The following is a 23,529-nucleotide window of genomic DNA, read 5'->3' as shown; positions in this document are numbered from 1 at the left end:
TTATGTCAGGTATTTATGAATCATGCAAAAAACCCACTGAAAGGTTATTCTGGCAAGTCTTGCATATTTCCTGTCATGGTCAAACAAGGAATGACCCAATTGCGGGGTTGAATCTTTTATTAAGGTGAAACAGTCAAGAATGTCTGTAAACTCCCGAATCCGATCGCCTCCGTCCGCGACGGCAGAAATAAGGAAAGCCAGGCGTCGTTGGTAATGGAAGTTCCCCTCACCAGAGAAGGCAGGCAGCCGCGAACAGAGAGGAATATCTCCACAATAACTGGATCGTGACACCCGAGGATTACCAACACGGAAGAGGAATGACAGGTATTGCTTTTCCAGAATCGAGATGAGTTGCTATGTGAGAATCCTGAGAAACTGGTGAATAATGAACGTGCCTAGACAGACTAGACAAGATACAAAATAGCTTCATTAAGTGAGCCGCAGCAACACTTAGGGCAGTCTAAGCAGACACAAGGTACGGTCAGACAAAGACGAGAAACACTGAGGGAAATAAATAGGAAGAATGTAATGAGGGGAGATGACTAGCAGGTGCAGGATAATTACGGGGCGAGCTAGATTAGAATATTGTAAACAGGTGTGTGAGTGTGGAGTGGAAAATAACCCGTGTAGGGAGATCCTAGGGAAACACTGGGTGGGGAAAATGACGCAGACACTGATCACGTGGTTAGCGGAAAGCTAACCCCGTACTCAACAATAACAAAGACACCCATGTGCAGAGAAATGCCCCAACCAGACCGAGATCATGACAGTACCCCCCCCCCCCCACCAGCGCCCCTAGGCGCTTTAGGGAGGGGGCTCACCTCGTCTCCGGTGGAAGTCCACGATCAACGACCGGTCCAACACATCTCGCGAGGGAACCCACGACCTTTCTTCTGCGCCATAACCTTCCCAGTCCACGAGGTATTGGAAGCCCCTACCTCGGCGGCGGACCTCAAGAAGCTTCCTGACGGTGTACGTGGGGACGCCGTCCACCAACCGAGGAGGAGGGGGGGTGGGTCGGGAACTGGCCGGATTGAGGTGGGAGACAATGACAGGTTTGACCCTGGATACATGAAATACAGGGTGAACTCGACCAAGACTAGGAGGAAGCTTGAGCCGTACGGCTACCGGGTTAACCACCTTGGCGATCCGGAATGGCCCAATGAACCTCGGTGCCAGCTTACGAGAAGGCGTCCGGAGAGGTAGGTCCTTGGTAGAGAGCCATACCCGTTGACCGCACACATAGGCAGGGGGAGAGCTCCGGTGGCGGTCAGCCGCTGACTTGGTCCTCAGGTTGGTTCGGACCAGAACCTCTCTGGCCCTCGTCCAGGTCCGGTGGCATCGCCGGACGAACGCTAGAGCTGAGGGAACCGCAGCATCGAGTTCCTGGGAGGGAAACAGAGGTGGTTGATAACCAAGAGCACACTCGAAAGGGGACATACCTGTGGCTGAGGCGGGAAGGGAGTTGTGGGCGTATTCTACCCAAGAGAGTTGTTGGCTCCAGGAACCGGGGTTGTTAGATGTCAGACAGCGGAGTCTCTGACCGAGATCCTGGTTGGCTCGCTCACATTGTCCATTAGTCTGAGGGTGAAAACCTGAAGACAGACTCGTAGAGGCCCCGATCTGTCGACAGAACTCTTTCCAAAACCGAGAGGTAAACTGTGGACCCCTATCGGACACCACGTCGACCGGTAAACCGTGTAAACGGAAGACGTGATCCACCATCAGTTGAGCCATCTCTCGGGCGGAGGGAAGCTTAGGAAGGGGGATAAAATGGGCCGCCTTAGAGAAACGGTCCACCACTGTAAGGATCACAGTATATCCTCTGGACGGGGGAAGGCCAGTGACAAAGTCCAAGGCTATGTGTGACCATGGCCGGGAGGGAATGGGGAGGGGACGCAGCAGACCTGAGGATGGACGACGGGTGGCTTTGCTTTGAGCACAGATTGGGCAAGCCAACACGAACTGTCTGACATCATTGGTGAACGACGGCCACCAAAACCGCTGGTGTAAAGAGGCCAGGGTCCCCTTGATCCCTGGATGGCCGACCAGCTTAGATGAGTGACACCACTGAAGGACTTCCGAACGTAGCGGAGTGGGCACGAACAACCGACCCACTGGGCACTTCTCTGGCACTTGTGCCCTGCGACCGGCCTCTTCTACTCGCCTTTCGATGTCCCAGGTGAGAGCCCCGACGACCGCCACCCGGGGAAGAATAGAGTCGACGGGAACCTCCCTGCCTGGCTCCTCGAACAGACGGGAGAGAGCGTCAGGCTTGATATTTTTGGAGCCAGGTCGGTACGACAGGGTGAAGTGAAATCTGCCAAAAAATAGTGCCCAGCGGGCCTGCCGTGAATTCAACCGCTTGGCTGAACGGACATACTCCAAATTCTTGTGGTCCGTCCAGACCAAGAAAGGTTGCGTAGCTCCTTCCAGCCAGTGGCGCCACTCCCCCAACGCTAGCCGAACCGCCAGCAACTCTCTATTACCGATATCGTAGTTCCGTTCGGCAGGGCTGAGGCGGTGGGAGAAGAAGGCACAGGGATGCACCTTCTCATCATGACTGGTACGCTGGGACAAGACTGCGCCTACCCCGACGTCGGATGCGTCGACCTCAACAATGAATTGTCGATCCGGGTCTGGAAAACAAAGCACAGGAGCAGAGATAAAACGGGACTTGAGTTTATCAAAGGCTACCTGAGCTAGGGGATTCCAGGCAAACGGGATCTTAGTGGAGGTCAATGCAGTGAGCGGAGCGGCCACTTGACCAAAACCCCGAATGAAACGCCTGTAGAAATTGGCGAATCCAAGGAACCGCTGCAACGCCTTACGAGAGTCGGGAACGGGCCATGTGGCGACAGCCTTGACCTTAGCACCGTCCGGTCCAATGCCCAGAGGAGAAATCACATGGCCAAGGAACGAAACCGTATCGGAGTGGAATTCGCACTTCTCCGTCTTGACAAACAATTGGTTCTCGAGAAGACGCCGGAGAACCTCTCGCACATGCTGGGTGTGTTCCTGGAGAGAGGGGGAAAAAATAAGGATATCGTCCAGGTACACAAATACAAACCGATTAATCATGTCACCCAGCACGTCATTAATGAGGTTCTGGAAGACGGCAGGGGCATTGGTCAACCCAAAAGGAAGAACCAAATACTCGAAGTGTCCCGATGGAGTGTTAAATGCCGTCTTCCACTCGTCCCCCTCACGGATACGAACCAGGTGATACGCGTTGCGGAGGTCTAGTTTAGTAAAGACCCGAGCTCCCTGTAATAGTTCAAAGGCAGACGACATTAATGGTAAGGGGAATTTGTTCTTTACCGTAATCTCGTTCAAACCTCGATAGTCAATACAGGGACGTAGGGAGCCGTCCTTCTTCTGAACGAAGAAGAAACCCGCACCGGCTGGCGAGGAGGAGGGGCGAATGAGCCCGGCATTCAAAGATGCTCGGATGTATTTCTCCATGGCCTCTCTTTCAGGAGCGGACAGGGAAAATAACCGGCCTCTGGGCGGAGAAGTGCCTGGGAGTAAGCTAATGGCGCAGTCGTAGGGTCGGTGTGGAGGAAGAGACATGGCCCGAGACTTGCAGAACACGGTGCGGAGATCATGGTATTCCTCCGGAACCCCGGTGAGGTCGGCGGCATCTACCTGCGACACAGGACAAACAGAAACAGGAGAAGGAGCAGGACCAAGACAGGACACATGACAAGCAGGGCTCCACGCTAAGATAGAAGTGTTTACCCAATCAATGTGAGGATTATGCTGTGACAACCACGGATGCCCTAATACAAGTGGGGTTGTGGGGGAATCGAGGATGTACAGCTTAATCTTCTCGCAATGATTTCCCGACAGAAAAAGACTTACGTGAGGTGTAGTGTGGGTGACTGTGAAAAGTGGTCCTCCTGTCAGTGTCACGGCAGAAACGGGTGGGTGGAGAGGAATGGATGGAATACCCCACTTTCGAGCGGTAGTCGAATCTAGGAAGTTTCCCTCGGCCCCGGAGTCGATAAGCGCCCTTCCTACGTGGGTGGTGTGTCCGAAGGTGAGGCGATATGGCAGCAGAGTGCGGAGGGAAGGAGAGGATCTTTTGATGACGCCCACCCGGACTCTCCGTTCTACGAGTGGGCGTTGGCTTTTACTGGGCAGTGCGTGGCAATGTGCCCAGTCTTCCCGCAATAGAGACAGAGCCCCTCCACCAGTCTCTGTTGTTTCTGGGCGGGCGAAAGATGGAAACGACCGATCTGCATGGGCTCTGGAACCGTCGGCGAACGTTGTAAAGCGCTGGAATCCCGGCTAGAATCCCGTCCGGCTTCTACATCAGTCTCCTGGTTGGCATCACGGCGTCGCCAGGCGGGTGGTGAAAGGCGTCTTCGGCGACGTGCGTTGATCCGACCTTCGATCTTTAAGCATAGACTGATGAGGTCCTCTAGGTCTCTGGGTGGGTCCAGGGTTGCGATCTCGTCGGCTATGGAATGGTTGAGCCCATCGAGAAAGCGAGCTCGAAGAGCACCCGGGTTCCACTCACATGCCGCCGCCAGGGTCTTGAATTTAATAGCAAAGTCAGTGATGGAGCTCTTTCCCTGGATGATCCGGGAAAGTTGTGCAGCCGCTTCATCGCCACGCGCCGACCTGTCGAATAACCTGGTCATCTCTTCACGGAATTCGATGAAGGAACGACAGCAGGGGTCCTGAGATTCCCAGACAGCCACTCCCCACTGGCGAGCCTTTCCTGTGAGTAAGGTGAGGATATAAGCGATCCGAACCTCCTCAGAATCGTACCGGCGCGGTTGAAGAGCGAAGACCAGGGCGCACTGAGAGAGGAATGCCCGACAGGAATTAGGATCCCCGTCGTAAAGCGGTGGAGTGTTGGCGTGTGGCTCAGGTTCACTCCTGGATGCGTGTGATGACGCGTTTTGACTAACGCCGGCTCGCACGGTGCCATGCAGGAGATCAGCGACTTGGCGGTGTAAAGCTGCCATCTGCACCTGCATGGAATCCATCTCCTGAGTTGCTGCTGTAAGGCGAGAAGCCTGTTGTCCCAGCAGAATTCCCTGCTGTTGTAGCGCAGCTCGCAGATGATCCTGTCCCGCTGGGTCGAGAGATTGGTCTGACCGTTCTGTCATGGTCAAACAAGGAATGACCCAATTGCGGGGTTGAATCTTTTATTAAGGTGAAACAGTCAAGAATGTCTGTAAACTCCCGAATCCGATCGCCTCCGTCCGCGACGGCAGAAATAAGGAAAGCCAGGCGTCGTTGGTAATGGAAGTTCCCCTCACCAGAGAAGGCAGGCAGCCGCGAACAGAGAGGAATATCTCCACAATAACTGGATCGTGACACCCGAGGATTACCAACACGGAAGAGGAATGACAGGTATTGCTTTTCCAGAATCGAGATGAGTTGCTATGTGAGAATCCTGAGAAACTGGTGAATAATGAACGTGCCTAGACAGACTAGACAAGATACAAAATAGCTTCATTAAGTGAGCCGCAGCAACACTTAGGGCAGTCTAAGCAGACACAAGGTACGGTCAGACAAAGACGAGAAACACTGAGGGAAATAAATAGGAAGAATGTAATGAGGGGAGATGACTAGCAGGTGCAGGATAATTACGGGGCGAGCTAGATTAGAATATTGTAAACAGGTGTGTGAGTGTGGAGTGGAAAATAACCCGTGTAGGGAGATCCTAGGGAAACACTGGGTGGGGAAAATGACGCAGACACTGATCACGTGGTTAGCGGAAAGCTAACCCCGTACTCAACAATAACAAAGACACCCATGTGCAGAGAAATGCCCCAACCAGACCGAGATCATGACAATTTCCAGCGTGCTTGGAAAACAAATCATTTTCTGCTGTCCTCCTTGATATCATTCTCTGTCAAGTTCTTAAGCAAATCTCTCTCTCTCTGTTCTGTAATTACCAGATCAAGATTTTATGCAGCCGTAATTCATTTGTCCTCAGCATACAGGTTAGAACTATTGATTACTAGGTTACAAAGATAAGAATCAGGTCTTATAATATTATTACATTTTTTAAAGCTAAACCTTTCACAATATTTTTAACATCCAATTTAGGGAGCAGAGAAACGTACTGGTTGTCTGTTTTATTATCAGAGAATGGGAATCTTTATGCCGTCCTTTACTTCCAATTGAGCAAACTGAGTGCAGATCATGGAATTGTGATATTTCTCCACAGTTAATCTCTAACTTTCTTCCTTCTCTTTTTTATGAACCTTTAGTTTTAGTCCCATTTATAAACTCACAGCATATTCAATCTGAAGAAAAATGTTAAAGAAATGTGTTAGGGATACTGTGTTTGCTCTCTGAAAATTGATAATGTGTATCACAGAAGCATTTAGTTGCCCTACTTAAGCATGTGGAAAAACATTATTGTCTAAATTTAAGTTCCTGAGGCTCAAGTCTGGATGTGTGAATGAGGTATGTCTTATTCAATGTCAAGGGTGGGTGAGAGATAGAGGAAAGTGTAATAGGCCCTCCAATGATGACACTTTTATATGGCTGTTAAATGTCCATAATCATTAAGCTGATCGCTTACAGGTCAATAATCAATGTTCTCTACTAAAGTAATTGAAAGCAGATTAAGCTATAGCAAGTGTGCTACACTATTTAATTTATTCTTAGCACAGACCGTTTTTTTCGTAGCATGTGCAACACTGTACAACCATGATTTAAAAATGGCATGATTGAAAAATATTTGATGAAAATATATAGTAACATCTATTAGTGCATACTGTATCATATGTTAGAATTGTCAAATTTCATACGTTAGATTTGTCAGCAAATTTACAGTGATTACAATTGACGTAATCCACAGCTAAAATTGTAGCACTGTTTATAAATATAGGCATACAAAAAATACAGGAAAATACTGTTTAGAAAGAAGTGTATGTTTTAACTTTTACTCTCTGAAGTCCCAGTGAACAAAAATACAATGCCCATTTTTTAATGAAATTTTGCAGAGTTTCTTGTAAATAATTTATCAAATATAAAATATATTGCTGTGCATGTGTTCACTACTCTCTGGATGGGTTAAAAGCAGAGGTCACATTTCGTGTATGGGTCACCATACCTGACAAACAGGTCACATTCACTAACTTAAGCATAAAACCTAACTGTTTGCAAATAAACATATATTTTATATTTTATAAAGTTTAAAAAATATATGCTATGTAATATAAATAAACATGCATATGAATGATGACTATATTTAGAATGTTACCTGTGACGGTTCGGTATGAAAACACGTATTGTTACACCCCTAGTACTAGCAGGGAGCATAAAAGCCTCATCAGCTAGGGAATGTGGGATACATTATATGGTCTTTGTATTCAAAGGTTATAAAGGTTGAGTTAAAGTTTGTTTATATACAGGGATTATTGTAATTTTAAACATGCCCCCTTTGATTCTGAGAAACATCTTGAGGTCTATGATAAGCTTTAACCTCTTTCTGATTTGCCCCCTCCCTCATTGTCCAAAATGCCTACAAAGACGAAATCTAATTCAAGTAATTTTACACTATACTTGAAATGTTAGGGGAAGCTAGATGAGGGCAATTACAAAGGAGGATTTCAAAATTAGCAGGACGCTATGGGAAAACTCCTCTTTCTCTGATGACTGAAGCTTTACAATGACGCAGTTAATACTGCACGGCAAAGCTGCACACACCTATGGCAATGGCGCCCACCAAAAGGGGAGGGGCTTATGGCTATGTAAGCAGACACATCGCCGTAGAGTCCTAAGATCTCTTTTCCTTCAGCGACGACTTCTACCTCGCTACTCGGACGGTTAGCTTCACCATCGGAAAAGTACTGCAGCGGACTGGGCCTCTCTGCTCAGCGAATTCGCTGGTTCCATTTCCCTGCCGCCATAAGGCAAAACTCCAAAAGGAGTTTTTTTCAGAAAGCGTATCTGCTCCTCGATCCCTCCCGCTTCACCCCCCACATGGTTCTGCGGGGACAAAGCAGTGTGGTAGAGGAACTTAGCGCTCGGGAAAGTGCGGGCTCACGTTCCCTCGGCATGCCTCACCTTCTTTCACCGGTTCGTTTCTCCCAGGCGGACCAGCAGTGGTCTCATTTGACGGAGGCGAATTCGAGGAAGACGACAGCATATCGTTAGCAACTTCAGACGGGGAGGAGCTATCAGGCTCTGTTTTCGACCCTGCACTCCTGCCGTCTGTAGAGCACAGCAAAACCGCGCCTAGCGTGGATTCCGAGCTTTTTGGGTCCTGACTAAGGCTGTGGAAGAGCTGGGCTTAGAGTGGTCCTCTCCGGAGGAACCTGCTCGCAGCCGCCTAGATGAATGGTTCCTGCCAGGGCGCCACCTAGTCCCTCGTCAGCGGACTTCATCGTTTTCTTCCCGGAGGTTCATGAGGAACTCAGCAAGTCATGGCACGTCTGATCAGTCTGTGGCAACACATCTGTGTCGGCCCTCGGCCATCGGTTGGACAGCGAAAGCGGCTTGCTGGACGCACATTCTCGTCCGCCGGCCATGCGGCTTCAGCACTGCATTTCATGGCAGTGCTCATGGTATACCAGGCCAAACTCCTCTTGGGCATGGACGAGTCCATTACTGACATTGCGCCCTTCAAAGAGCTGCGGAGCATGACGGATCTTGCTCTACGCACCACCAAGGCCACGGCCCAGGCGATAGGCAGATCGATGGCAAGTCTCATGGATGACATGCCCCAACAGCTGGGGAACCAGAACAGTTCATTATGCGTAACAGGATTAGAATGTATGATACGACAGATACAGGCAGATATGGAGGGGGGTTTGAGTGCAGCACAATTAAGCAGCTGACAAGGACTAAAGTAATGAATCTTAAAGGACGCGGTCTAGTGTGTTGTGTGACTATTAGTTACGTTGATTACCTGTGCCTGATGTGATCGGCTGACTCACACGACCTACCAGAACTAAAGCTACACTTGATTTTTTTTACTTTTGAATTTTTTTTTTCATATATTTCGTCATTCTATTTTTCGTCACACCCAATCTTGTGTCTAATTTTATTTTATCTAAATAGCTAAATTTCTTGTCACGCACCTAGAGTCTATACATCGCGCGGTCAAATGCTAAGTGCCTCTCCATTTTGCATCTCTGTGGGCAATTCCAAACCCCTTGCCTCTCTGCCGAAAAATCTTATAGAATCACAAAAACATATAATTAGAATGAAGTGGAGTAGGCGGGGCGAGACCGTGGTTTGAGACCGGTGAGCAATTGTGAATGAGCGCCAGCTGTGCGCACACCGGGCTCGAAATCTGGCCCGCGAGATCCACTTTCCTGTCGAGTTTAGCCCCAGCTCTGATAAAACACCTGAAGAGGCTAATCAGTGACTTCAGGAACAGACGCGTTCACTTTAATGTTGGGCGGCGAATATTGTTTGGCATATCGCATTAAAGTAGCGCGAGAACGATTTAAATGATAACCGAGAAATCTGCACTTGAATTGCTATCACGGTACATAAATCTCATATGCTGATAGATTTGCGCAGCGTAACATTTAATTGAACGCATCTATTCCTAAATACGCTGATTAGCTTGTTCGGGTGTTTTATGTCAGGATTTGGCAAGGAAGAACCCAAACGCAGGCAGCAATACGGGGAACAACAAAGGAACTTTAATAAACAAACAAAAACCCATAATGGGGAAAAAATTGAACACGAAAACAAGGAAACAAAAGACTTCCCACGAGGGGGCAAAAATTAACCAAAAACAAGAAACAATGTCACAAGAAAAACAAGTTAGTCAAAGGTTAAATTCAAGAGCATGAGTACACGAAGCACTACACGAAACTCACGGATGTACAGGCAATGCGAGGACCACGAAATACATACACAACGAACAAGCATAGGACAATGACCAAGAGAGGTATAAATAGGGGAACAGGGGAATAGGGGACAGGTGACACAGATGAAACACTAAGGGAAAGGTAACGAGACAGAAAGGGCGGGAACAGACGAGACTCGGGGAGAGAGTATGGAAGGCCAAAAGGCCAAAAACTTCTCTCCCCACATAAAACAGGGAATTCTGTTTTGGTTCTGCCTCAAGACCAAGAATTAGCCAAACATGATAGGCAGAACCGTGACAGAACCCCCGCCTTAAGGAGCACCATCCTGACGCTCCTCAAGGAGACTCACAGGACAAGACAGACTGGGACAATGACAAGACCAAACAAAACATAGAGAACAGAATCAGGGGCAGACAGACAAGAACAAACAGGGGATTGGGGTGACTCAATAAAAATAACAAACATGGGAGGGGAGGAAGGGGGGAGGGGGAACAACAAAGTTCACAGGGGAATGTCCAGTAGGGTTGGGATGGGGGGGGACAGACTTGGCCCGGGGTAGCGCTCGAGAGCGCGAAGCCCCAGGGGTCTTAACAGGAGAAGTCCTGGGGGGCACAGTCTTAGTCCCAGAGGACTTTGTAGGGACAGTCTTGGCTGGCGGCTGGACACAGCTAGGACCCGTGTATGCTGCCGGCTAAGTCACCGGCTGGGCTGCCGGCTGGTCATGGCTAGGACCCGGGTATGCTGCCGGCTGAACACGGCTAGGGCCCGGGTATGCTGCCGGCTGAGTCACCGGCTGGACTGCCGGCTGATCACGGCTAGGACCCGGGTATGCTGCCGGGTAAGTCACCGGCTGGGCTGCCGGCTGAGTCACCGACTGGAAGGCCGACTGAGTCACCGACTGGAAGGCCGACTGAGTCACCGACTGGAAGGCCGACTGAGTCACCGACTGGAAGGCCGACTGACACATCGGATAGGACACCGGACTGGGCACCGGACTGGGACAGACGAGACTCGGGGAGAGAGTATGGAAGGCCAAAAACTTCTCTCCCCACATAAAACAGGGAATTCTGTTTTGGTCGTGACAGTTTTATATCGGAGTTGGGGCTAAATTCGGCAGGAAAATGGATCTCTGAGAACCACTGCTGTAAAGAACTTCTGTGAAGAATATATTATCATGTAATAAATAAAAAGTAAGTGTGGTCTGATTACAAGTTTATTTTAATATAGTTTACTCTTATTAAGAGTACTTAATTTTCTGGAGGCTAGTGTGAGGGACACAGGACAGGAAGCCCTTGCCGTGATGTTGGAGCCTGGAGAACTGGGGCTGTTGACCGGCGTTGCCTTGACGATGGAGACAGGAGAGCTGTGGCTGGTGTCCACTGTGGCGCAGGGGTTTGGCATAGCGGGGGCGCTGGAGACAGCCGTAGAGAAGGAGGCGGTCGTCCTGGCCGCAGTGAGGATGCTGGAGATCACACCAGGCCCCATCAGCTTCCCCGACGCAGAATTCAGAGCCAACCATCCAGTGGACTCGATTTATAAAGTCCTTCAGCGGATACTCCTCCACGCCGGGGAGCATGATGAGGACGAAAAGATTTTCGTCCAGACCATTTAAAAACAGACGGTTCAGGATGGGGTCGCTTCAACTCACCCGCACACACACCTCAACGTAACTCTCCAGAGGCCGGTGTCGTGCTGAGAAATCCACCCCTGCCAGATTATCAGATTATGCACCCCCTATCTGATTGGCAAATTCTAATCCTCACCCCAACCATTGTGTCATGTCAAAATACCTAACAAATTGTGGGAAGGTGGGGTGCATAATCTTGCAGGGGTGCATTTCTCTGCATTACACCGGCCATCCTGTCTCACGTGCATCAGGATGGCCTCTGGAGAGAAGATGTAAGTGTCCGTCTGCTTCTTTTTAACAGTACGTCATCCAACCCCGCAGACGAGGAGGAACGATAATCACACCAGAGGAGCAGACAGGTGGACAGACAGGACTGCGACAATCTGCTGTGTAAAAACATCTGATTAACGTCTTGGAAAAGGCAGATTTTATTTCTGAAAAGGCAGAAATTAATAAACATAATTTATTTATATTTTTTGCGAAATAAACAATTGGAATCCCCAATATTTAGTCAATAAGTCACCTAATATTAACTTATTCATAAAATCAGCATCACATTTGCAATCATGCTCATATTCATAAAACATTTTGCAGGCTTACATTGTGAAATTGTATAATTATACCCGGTTATTCTTTAAAAAACTCATACAGGGACACTTTTGTTCTATGTTCCCACTAATATCCATCCCTGAGAGCTATGGCAGAGGGTGGTGCTCTTTTTCTGAGGACAAGCAAAGGCCTGTGCTCTTTCAAGTGAAGGTCTTAAAGGTCACTACTGTTATGCGGTTAGTGTCTATCCCACAGCATTGTCTGTGTGGGATCATTACCCTTCAGTTTCATGAAGAGTCTACTCCACTGTTGTGATGACAAGAGTAAAATGAGCAACATTGTTTTGTCATAATCTACAAGTAGTTGAATCTCAGCCAATGCATAGAGTAGGTTTTAGGCCATAAATCGCTTGTTTGGTATAAAAATATGCATTATATAAACTGAAATCTCTCTAACGGAGTACATACAGTGGTGTAGTATAGCTTTTTGTAGTGAGTATACTGTGCTTTTTTCCCCTCCCAGCCTCATACGCACCCATCCCAGAGCGACACCCCATGGCACCACCACACTCACTAATGCATAAAGTATGCATCTACATGTAATTGAGAGCATAATTAAAGACTTTCATAGTCTATATTTTTTCCTACTGTGGAAGTCAATGGGTGCTGCCAACTGTCTGATTACCAACATTTTTCAAAATATCTTCTTTTGTGTTAAACAGAAGAAAGAAACTCATACAGTTTTGGGACAACTTGAGGGTGAGGAAATTATAACAATTTTCATTTTTGGGTGAATTATACTTTTAATAATGATGATACTATATGAATATGTTACCTGGAGCACAGGTTTTATCAGCTGACTGTCTTTTATTGTTTATAATAAATTGGAATGTTGATAACACAGTACGAACACTCAGTCAAATCATCGTCAGATCACTGCAAGGGGGGCAGGAGATCGCCGGTCCTGCGCTGACATGACAATCTTTGATAGGCAGACGCGTGATAACAGCTTGACCGTGAATGAAACCTAAGCGCTTGCGCACGGTTGGGAGGGGCGGGTGACATCAATTTTCGGTTTACATTTTCCCCACTTTTTTTTATTTCGGCCCGAAACCAATAATGCCATTTTCGGCCGAACATTTTCGTGTGTGCTGAGCAGCTGATATCTACCTAACTTACTGTCCCTCCACTCTAACCAAGGATGCCTGTTTTTAAATTCCCTAGCCTAACTTTCAGTTCACAAGGCTGGCCAGGGGTTCTCATTCCTCTCATCATCTGAAATAAGGAGATATACAATTTTTAATCTGTGTACCACACACACACACACACACACACAATCGCCCCTCTTCTGCCGTATTAATTGATCCACCACACGAGTGGATATACGGAAATCCTTTGACTTTCCTAGTGGGTATACGGCGTATACCTGCGTATCACGTTGAGTACACCACTGAGTACATATACCATGTTAACCCTATACATGGCTGATTAAGCCACACCTTTTCAGATATAATCTGTGTCTGCCAGTAAATCTTGGTTCACCTGTTGAAGATGTAAATGGTTAATGGCTTACCAGGGTTTTTTCTCGTACATAATGTTAAAAATGAGTAGCAAACAGATTTTTATATTGATAACAATAATAGCTTTGTTCTTTTGACATTTTCCAGACTGTGGGCAGGAATTCTTTGTTTTATAAATAAATGCAAGAGGCTAATTCATTTCTTGTACAGTACAGATTTTGATGAATAGCATGAGCATTTTTGTTACTGACAGCAAAAGTAAAACAAAAGGAATCTGTTACTCTACACTTTGGACATCAGGCACTCATTTTTGCACACAGTCCATACAAGAGCACCTTCTGTCAGCAAGTACATGAGTTAAAAAACCGGAGTCTAAATACAGGAGGTGGCTGGCTGTTTGCTGAGTGGAGTAAAAGTAGAGAGAAAGAGCGCTTGAGAACGAGGGAGGAGACTAGAAATTGGCCATCAGGTTCACAGGTCTTTCGCTGCGCTAGTAAAAAATTGTTTCACAGCTGGTGCTTAGAGATGGATAGTTTTTGTCAGGTTGAATCTCTCAGGCTCTCACCTTCTGATGACACAGTGAGAGTTTATGAACGACAGGCTGAACCTGAACATGACGACTTAGATTGGGATAGCTTTACAACATCCCTCCCACTCCATCAGGTAGATTGCATCTAGACATCTTTTCAAAATCTATGTTTTGTTGTGTTGTTCTAGATCAGTTGGATTAGTATAGTGCAAAGTCCTGGATTTGTTACCATGGACATGATCATGAACACTAACATATGTTCACCTTCTTTAAAATTAATTGAACTTATTTTTTTTCCAACTGTAATTCTTCTTTAGCAGATCCTTCCATTTTCTGAAGAAAAAGAGCCAGACATCTCACATATGTCTACACTAGAGTATTAAGAAGCAATGTCAATAGTGTCATTAACTGAGTTCAGATGTGTCAAGTGTCATCAGAAGGCAATATGATTAAATCAATATGTGATTTAATCAATATATGAGCCTACCTGTGACAACTTGGCTAAAGTAATTTTTTGTGATTGACTGTTTTCTTATTATCTTGCATAAGTTTAAGAACATTCTGTGAACACTTTGATATCTTTAGACGGATAGTTCACCCAGAAATTAAAACTCTATCATGAATTACTCACAATCTAGTTGTTTCAAACCTGTTTACATTTTGATTGAACACTAAGAAAGATATTTGGAAGAATGTTAGCAACTGACATTGCTCGAGCATCATTGACTACCACAGTAAAAAAAGGTAGTCAAACTTTACCCAGAACTATCAGTTGCTAACATTCTTCCAAATATATATATTTTTTTTTAACCAAATGAAAAAGGTATCCCTTTAAATTGACTAAAACTATGAAATGAATGAGATCAAAAAGTAGATAATTTGAGCTACATTACCTACATTCATTTCATAGCTCCATACCTGACAAGTGTTTTATACTTCTCATATCTCTTGCTTTTTATTTTTATTTTGTCACAGCCATCTGAGTCAACACTAATTAAACACAACTGAGAACTCAGCTGAGCTAAGCAGAGCAATGTCTTAGTGATAACATTTTTTGTCTAGTCATAGCAATAAAACATAATGCCTACTTAACCAGACTTTACCTTGACTTTATTTTTGAATAAGTTTAAATACGTGCCTCATCTTATTTTTGAACATTTGGCTGACACTTTTTTCCAAAGCGACACATTTTTCTCATCAGTACCCAAGGACCTCCATTTGTGTGTTCCCTGGAAGTCAAACCAATGAACCAACAACACTCTTCCATTTTTGGGGAAAGTAGTCCTGACCTGGCGTTGTTATATCTTGGCCTTTAACATTGTATAAGCCTACCATTGACGTCTTTATAAGTCATTGTTTTAATAGTGAGTGTTTAAAAAGGCTTCTTTACTTATAAGTCTAAAAATGAATGAGTGAAACCGCTTGTCAGGGTGATAGAATGCAGAACCATTTAAGCACATATATTGAAATGGATCTCGTGCCAAATTCGCAAGGACCCCATATTTGGGTGTTTTTAGCTTGGTACAGATACTTTGGTGATGATGGCAAACATCTAAATTAAAGTTATGAATGAAAAGTTGCTGAGGAGAGATCATAAGGCAGTGACTAACAGAAAGAGCTCAGTTGTGTTTGTCCTATTAGGACTAGTTTGGTAAATGATCCGCTTCATCACAGAACTGGCTCATCAAGGGCAGTTTACTCTATCCTTCTCAGCTTTTTAAATGAACGGCACAGTTGTGACAATTGTGCTGCTGGATACTTTGTTCTCTTTTCTTTACCCTTTGAAGATCTTCCCCTGGGTTTTCCATGCAGTCAAATCACCTTTCTCTCTCTGCCTTCTCTCCTGATCCTCCCTCCTCTGACCAGGAGCAGGAAAGTGTGCAGCAGGCTGAGAAGCGCTGTGTACAGATGGTCCAATCGAGGAGGGAGCTGGAGGCCCAGGTGGCAGGGCTGGAGGAACGTCTGGAGGAGGAGGAGCGGGCCGCCGCTCAGCTCGCCTCCCAACGTCAGAGACTAGAAGCTGAGTGCTGCAGTCTGCGCCGAGACCTGGAGGAGCTGGAGAACACGCTGACTTCAGTGGAGAAGGACAAGCAGGTAGAAGGTTCACACACACATAGACATACATCTGGATAAGTGTTACATTATTGTTGATTATTGTTGTGGGATGTAATCATTTTTAATCAACTGAATGTCATTTGCATGCATATTGGAATCATTCATGCTTCATAATTAGGGACATACTCTTTTTTTGGCGAAATGCCCAAAAATATTGTATGTTGATAGAAAAAAGTTTTTGTATGAAATTGTCATTTATTTAGAAGCTTAATGTATTTTAAGTATTTAAATGATTCTTTCATCATTTATTCACCCTCATGTCATTCTAAACCTGTATGACTATTTGTTCTGCGAAACACAAAAAGAATGATTTAATTTTTTAAAAATGTTGGTTACCAGACAACAGTGACCCCATTGACTTCGATTGTATGGACACAAAACTGACATTTCTCAAAATATCTTCTTTTGAATTCTGCAGAAGAAAGTCATCCATGTTTTTAATGACATAAGGATGAAGAATTGAGGACAGAATTTATTTTGGGTGAACTATCCCTTTAGTCATTGCATTTTTTACATGATATTGTTGCATAACTTGAAATATGGGAAGGTTTGTTCTGACAACATCTGGAAGTGTTTTTGATATTGTATCTAAGATATTGTATCTATGCTAAATTAGTTTCCTGATGGCAGGTTTCCTACAAGACCAGACCTGTACGGCTTGTTTGAACATTCACACTTGAGAAGCGAAAATGATTTGTAACCCGTTTGTTGCCATAGTTAAAATGCCTGTGACTATAATTTGCGACTTCAGATACGAAGTGCAGGTGTTGAGTGTAAAATACGTTTCTATTTTTTTAAATTATGTCTAGATTTAAAACACAATTATTTAAGGAATGTGCAAATAACAAATTCCCAGACTTTGTGGAATGATGATAATAATGATCACCTTAACTGCACTTCATAAAACAGACTAAAAAGTGACTTTTAATTGAAACTGTGCTGCCTTTCAATTACAGCTTGTGATACGATTTTGTCTCATCTCTCAGCAATTTGCAATAAATACAAGGTACACAGTAATACCTTGTACACGGTAATACTGCTCAGACAGCACTGTGATGTGATCTATCTAAATGTAATATATTAGATTGGATTTGGATTCATAGGGGAATGAAATGACAGCTGTTGTATTACAATACAAGTATCTGAGAAACTTCTCCAGCCCCCCTAAGCACTTCTGGCTTACATCTGCTTCCCAAAGCAGGTCCGTACACTAGCTCAACACACATGTTCACCATTAGTCGTTCATGTCATAGTTGAACCAAGTCACATCCGCCATATACAGTATAATCAGTATAACCTGTTTACAAACAACCTTTCATTTTTGTAAATTCTTTATGTAAATGTAATAACATTTCGCTCCAGTCATTGAACTCCGCCGTGAAGAAGCTTTCTGAGGAACTCGCCCAGAAAAACGAGCTGGTTCAGAAACTTCAGAAGGAAAAAGGACACCTGGCGGAGTTGAGCCAGGTGAATTTACAGCACGTGAGATGGACTTGCATACCCTGCATGCATGTGTTTATGTACCAGAATTTAACACACTGAACGGTAGCTGTGTTGTCCCGTTGGTGATACTGTACATAGACAGATGTTGGACAGTTTTGACTTGTGTTTTTTAAGGATGCTTTGGTTTTAAGGTTCAGTCGTGAGTCAAGGTAAATAATGCAATCGGCACGGGGCGTGATTTTGCATTTGCTGCGATTATTATTTAAATGGAAAATGGGAAAAATATTTATTCAAAAACTGTTTCATAATGAATTACAGCTGTTCTATAATCTTAATTACTGATCAAAGTGGTGCGTAAGTGAACACAGTGTATGGCTCTAATACTGGATCTTTCACCTCTCCAGGAATTGAAATGATTTTTGCCTGTTTTTGCAAAACAGCTTGTCATCAAATGATGAATTATTCATGTATTTTTGACCTGGCTGAAAGGACAGCTGTTTATGCTCAATTGATAGAAATATTCAAAAGTAGTTTGTTAGGAATCTGTTAATCTGGAAAATGTCAAAGAAAAAGAATTGGTGACTACATACTGTAGATTTGCACATTAATAAATTTACTTATATATTTATATTTACATCAATATATCAACTTGTATGCTTATGTAGTTTGATGTTGAAAATGGATAAACACTCAAAAATTGCTGGGTTCTTTGTAACCGACGATTGAGTAAAGTAAGGACATTTTAGGTAAATGTAACCCAACGTTTGAGTGTGTCCCTTTTTTGTTGTTGTTACCAGATGTAACTAATAATATTTGTATTTATTTGTAGAAATGTGATTAGGGCTTATGGTTCCTCCTCATTGAAAGTTTAACTATTCAATGCACTTTAAGTTAGGGTATAGATTTTGTAGTTTAAGACTTTTATCTTATTTAACAAAAACACACAATTTTAGTCATGGTTACTTGAATTTTAAGTAGAATTTAAAAAATTAAAATTTTGTCAGGAATTACTCAATCTCAAGTATTCCAAACCTGTATAAATGTCTTTGTTCCGTTGAACACAAAGGAAGGTGTTAAGAAAGTAAGAAGTATGCAAATCATATTTCTGGGGTAGTCAAAAAATGTTAGTCAAAGGTACCCCAGAACTGTTAGTTTTCCTTTATTCTTCATGTGTGACTTCTTTCGTGTTTAACAGAACCATAAAAACAAGAAATAATTATACAACTGTAGTCATTGTAGTCAGTGGCCCCAAAAGTCCCAGTTGCTAACGTTTTTCCAAATATCTTTCTTTGTGTACAACTAAAAAAAAATGGATGTAGGTTTGGAACAACTTGAGGATGAGTAATGCTTGACAGATCTTAAAATTTTTTGGTGGACTATCCATTTAATTTGTTGTAAGTTAATGTATCAAAATATTTAGTGATAGTAACATCAAGATTATGATTATGAGTTTGTTTCTCAAGAAATGCACTTTAGAATGTTTATTGTGAATCCGCTGTAAATTGCTTTTGATAAAATTGTCAGCCATATGCAGAAATGTACATCTGTCATTAAAAAGATGCAGGGACCCCTGTATGTCCGGGTCATTGTTGTACCTTGTACGGAGAGCTTGTTTAAAGTCAAGTTTTCTTTTTTTTTATTATGATTTCTTTTTTGCTCTATAAATCCTTTTTGAGCAGTGTCAAATAACTAAAACCAGATGTTGAACAGAAGCTGCTCTGTGATTTACCTCCTGTGTCCTTTAAGGGTAACAGAAAAGTCATCACCACATGGTCAGATGGTCAAGATATAAAACTCTTGTAGAGAGTCTGCTTAGTGTGTTTTACTTTCTACTTGAGTTTACTTTTTCGTAGACAAGCATAAATGTGCATTTCAGGGTCAGATATGATTAAGCCATCATGCTGCAGACTTCCTCTGACATCTTCTATGATCGAGTGAATAAAAGTATCCCAGTTCGGGATCAAAGATGGCAGCCGGTCAGATGCGAGCGAATATTGGATCAAGATTTATTTTCACATCTGCTCGACAGCCTCAGAAGTCTCTGTTTTATTTTTGCAGCAAGCCATCGAGGACTTGCAGAGTGAGGAAGAGAAGGTGAACCTCCTGACCAAAGAGAAAGCCAAGCTGGAGCTGCAGGCAGAAGATGTGAGTACGGCATATTGTCACAGCCAAAAGGCAATGCATGCAGCATTGGGAATAGAAAAGGTATAATAATAAAACAAGACCTTATGTTGTCCTAGTTGGAGTATCTACTGGAGCAGGCGAGGAAGCAGAGGACGGATTTGGAGAAGAGCAGAAGGAAGTTGGAAGGTGACAGTAGGAATACAATGGACAATCTGACTGAAATGGGCCGTATGAGAGCCAGCCTGGAGGAGATCATCAAGAAGTGAGTTCCTATACTTATATTATATACTGTACAACTAAATAGTTGAATATTACTGCCAATATCAATATTATTGAATACATTATTAAAGGGAAAAATCTAAGTAAAACTATTTTATAATTTACTAACCCTCATGTCATTCGAAACCTGAATATGATTTTCATTCTTCTGCAGAACACAAAGGAAGATATTTTGAAGAACGTTTGTAACCAAACATCTTTGGCCCCCATTGACCTCCGTAGTATTGTCACAAAACCACTGAGTCTTCTTTTGTGTTCTTCCTAAAAAATTGTCGAACAGGTTTTCAATGACATGAGGGTAAAATCTGATCACAGATTTTTTTATTTTTGGGTGACTTTTCCCTCTTCACTAATAGCAGAAGGGCAGGTCTGTCAAACTTAATCGCATCCAGTATAAATGTTTGTGTTTACATAACATATGTCTGTGTACTGTGCATATACATTTTGTATTCATGAACACATGTATACATATTCAGGAAATATTTACATTTATTTATATTTACCAATAATTAAAATTATATATAAACATTTTATTTAAATATATGCATATACAGTATGTGTATGTTTTTATTCAAAATGAATATGCACAGTACACAGGCATATATTATGTACACAAACGTTTATTCTGGATGCGATTAATACTGAAGATGAACTTGTATTTATAAAATAAGTTTTAATAAATAAAATCAGGAAATCTTTACATTTATTTAAATTGGCCAATAATTTTAAATATATATTAAACTTTTTTTAATATATGCATATATGTGTATGTTTTTATAAATACAAAATGAATATGCACAGTACACAGATATATATAATGTAAACAAAGATGCGATTAATACTGTAGATAATCTATTTATAAAATAAGTCTTACATATGCATCCAATAGTTTGATATGTGAACATCATTCAAGTAAGCTCATATAAAGAAAAGATTTGTAGAAGCCCATTCAAACGAATGATCTTCTCAATACATGACAACCTGAGTCTAGGAAGTCAAGCATTTAATGCCTCAAAGGCAATTTGCAGTCAAGCAGCTGATGTTTCCAGCCACCGTTTAGAATATGCTTATATACACAGAGATACGAACGTGATGTCGCAGTCCAGCAGCAAAACAGATGTTTAGATGCCTTTTGAAGGCTATAAAATGATATCTGCTTAGAGCATCGTTATCTTAGCTTTGATGAATTAAAACCCTTCGGGGTCCTAAAACTGTTCAGGCTTGTTAGTATGCAGAGCATTGTGGTTCTTTCTCAGTAAAAAGCAAAAAACAAAACCAGCTGTTTCTTGGAGGCCCCTATAAGAAGGAAAAGCAGGAAATTGTCATAAATATCCCCTCTTCCCTCCTTCATATTCTAACATGTGAGTAATGACAGAGAGCTTACACAAAATCATAAAATCCAGCAATGCGATCATTGAGTTCTCATAACGACGTTGACTGGCACTTTTAATAAGCTGAGACGCATATCAGACCAACCACACCTGCGAAATCAGCCCTGTCGCTCTTTTTTTTCACACTCTCCGTCTCTGTCTGTCTTCTGCCAGGAAAGATGTGGAGATAAGCACCACCAGCAGCAAGCTGGAAGCTGAGGAAATGCTAAACGCAGGGCTGGAGAGGAAAAATAAAGAACTCCAGGTGAGGCCTCTTGGTAGAGCAGGGGAGCGCCAGCATTCCTGTCTTTCAGCGCTGTGGGGGTCCACGGCTCTGATTTGTGAGCCTGGAGTTCACCCAGCTCAGAGATGACAAAAACATACCTCAGGAGTACAAGAAACCGATAAGCATCTCTCTAGAGAGAAAAAAATAGGTTATGGTTGTAACTCCAGACTGATTTATTTTATGACCCTTGTTCTGTCACGTTTTGCAATGGATTCTCTGCTAGAGCAGATAGTGACAGCTGAATGATGTATTTGTGAAGAAAGAGGAGAGATTATGTTGGAGGTATGTTAAAGCTGTTTAAAAGCAATGTTAGTTTAACCTCTGCCTCTTCAGATACATGACAGGTAGGTGTGATAGTCTCTCCAGAGAGCTGCCCGGAGGGCCATGACCAGCTGCGTGTTTTCTCTTTTATTACAGTTTCATGACATGAAAAGAACATGATCGTCTGTTTCCCTTTTAATAAAGCTGTACATTGGCAAAGGGACACTAGCATAATAATCGCTGTCACAACGTCAGCCACGTTGTTAGATGATATTATTTATTGCATTTTAGTCCATGTCATAAACAATAAGAGAGATGGTCCGCCAATGTAGCAAAGACTGGAGGTAACACACACACAGTTTCTGCCAATCTCATATTAATCTTGTGTACCTAGAGTAGTATTGCATACTTCATTACTTCGAAGAGTATTTAGTTTGATCAAATTTATAAAAGACTGATTCAGCTGTACGATTATTTCCGAAAACAGGCGAGCCCCTGAAGACATGCGGGGGGGGGGATGGAACTAAAGCACGAGCACATAATCAATTATCGCATTATCCCGTCTCGGTTACGAGTGACATCTGAGTAAGTCTGAGTAAGTGCGAAGGCTCCGAAGAATAAAAGTTGAAAGAATGCAGCACGCCGTCTCCCTTTTATACCCGGATATCTGGGGCGGAGCCATGCATGCAAATTTAATTAGTCAATTTCATTGGTCTTTTCAAAACTAGTCAGAAAATGATAGGTTCTCAGGTCAAAGAGAGACCGACAGAAAGGGAACTGTTTTATTCAGTATAAGTTTGTGTTGTTTACATAATGCACGTATGCGCCGATTGCCAAAACACAGACATTTGACTCAGTTTTACTTACCGCGTGCAGTTCATGTCCGTATCTTTAAGCTCCATCGATCAGTTTCAAACGATCTCCAAATCCTGCCGTTAATCTTTTTCAAACCTATTCGAACCCTAGAGGGCTGTTTCGAGCACAGAAATACTATATTATATGTCAAACTCATTTTTGACACAATGTTAAGCATTAGAAGCCGCACTTTTAATATTGTAAAGAAGTCAGAATGCATGAAACACTGTTGCAACACCCCTTAAAAACCAGATTCAGAAAAGAAACATCACTGTATGCTGCTCAGAGACAAATCGTTTTGCTTAGTTTTTATAATTTAGTTAACAGAAGGGACCAAAAAGAGACAATATTGTGTGTAAAATAACACATTAATAACTTATTTATTGGAATATTGTATAAAATTAACATTACATTTGCACTTGTTATATTTGGGGCAAAATGGGGGGACTACATTAAATGCATTAATAATTTAAAACATTTTAATGTGTTATTTCTTTACTATACTTAAAGGTCCAGTATGTGAAATTTAGCGGCATCTTATGGTAAGGTTGTGAATTGCAACCAACAGCTGACTCAAACTCTGTCCCCTCCCGTTCAAAGCACTACAGTGGCTGACACAGAACTAAGATCATGTTTTCGCTTATTGCCGAAGGAGATATCGTATTTACGAAACATGGCGAATTCCATGCAAGGGAACCCACGGTACATCTAGAAAAGCTCAGTCTAAGGTTATAAAACATAACGCTTCATTATGTAAAGTCTTTATGCA

At 43.2% G+C, this 23,529-nt stretch overlaps 1 protein-coding gene across 2 annotated transcripts in view; it reads left to right on the top strand.

Moving 5' to 3' along the window:
* LOC130439370 (myosin-16) overlaps window positions 1–23,529 on the top strand; it is a 57,154-nt gene that overhangs the window by 4,861 nt on the left and 28,764 nt on the right. For both annotated transcript variants that reach the window (XR_008909446.1, XM_056771972.1), the window contains exons 2-5: window positions 15,894–16,121; window positions 19,644–19,730; window positions 19,826–19,971; window positions 21,533–21,623. Coding sequence is in view for 1 of the 2 variants with exons in the window: in XM_056771972.1 (XP_056627950.1) it covers window positions 15,894–16,121; window positions 19,644–19,730; window positions 19,826–19,971; window positions 21,533–21,623 (552 nt within the window). In the remaining variant the exon portion in view is untranslated. The remainder of the gene's footprint in view (window positions 1–15,893; window positions 16,122–19,643; window positions 19,731–19,825; window positions 19,972–21,532; window positions 21,624–23,529) is intronic.

The sequence above is a fragment of the Triplophysa dalaica genome, chromosome 17 (genome assembly GCF_015846415.1).
Source record: "Triplophysa dalaica isolate WHDGS20190420 chromosome 17, ASM1584641v1, whole genome shotgun sequence".
NCBI classification, from domain to species: domain Eukaryota; kingdom Metazoa; phylum Chordata; class Actinopteri; order Cypriniformes; family Nemacheilidae; genus Triplophysa; species Triplophysa dalaica.
Note: the sequence above shows the minus strand (reverse complement) of the source record. Positions and strands in the feature narration are given on the sequence as shown.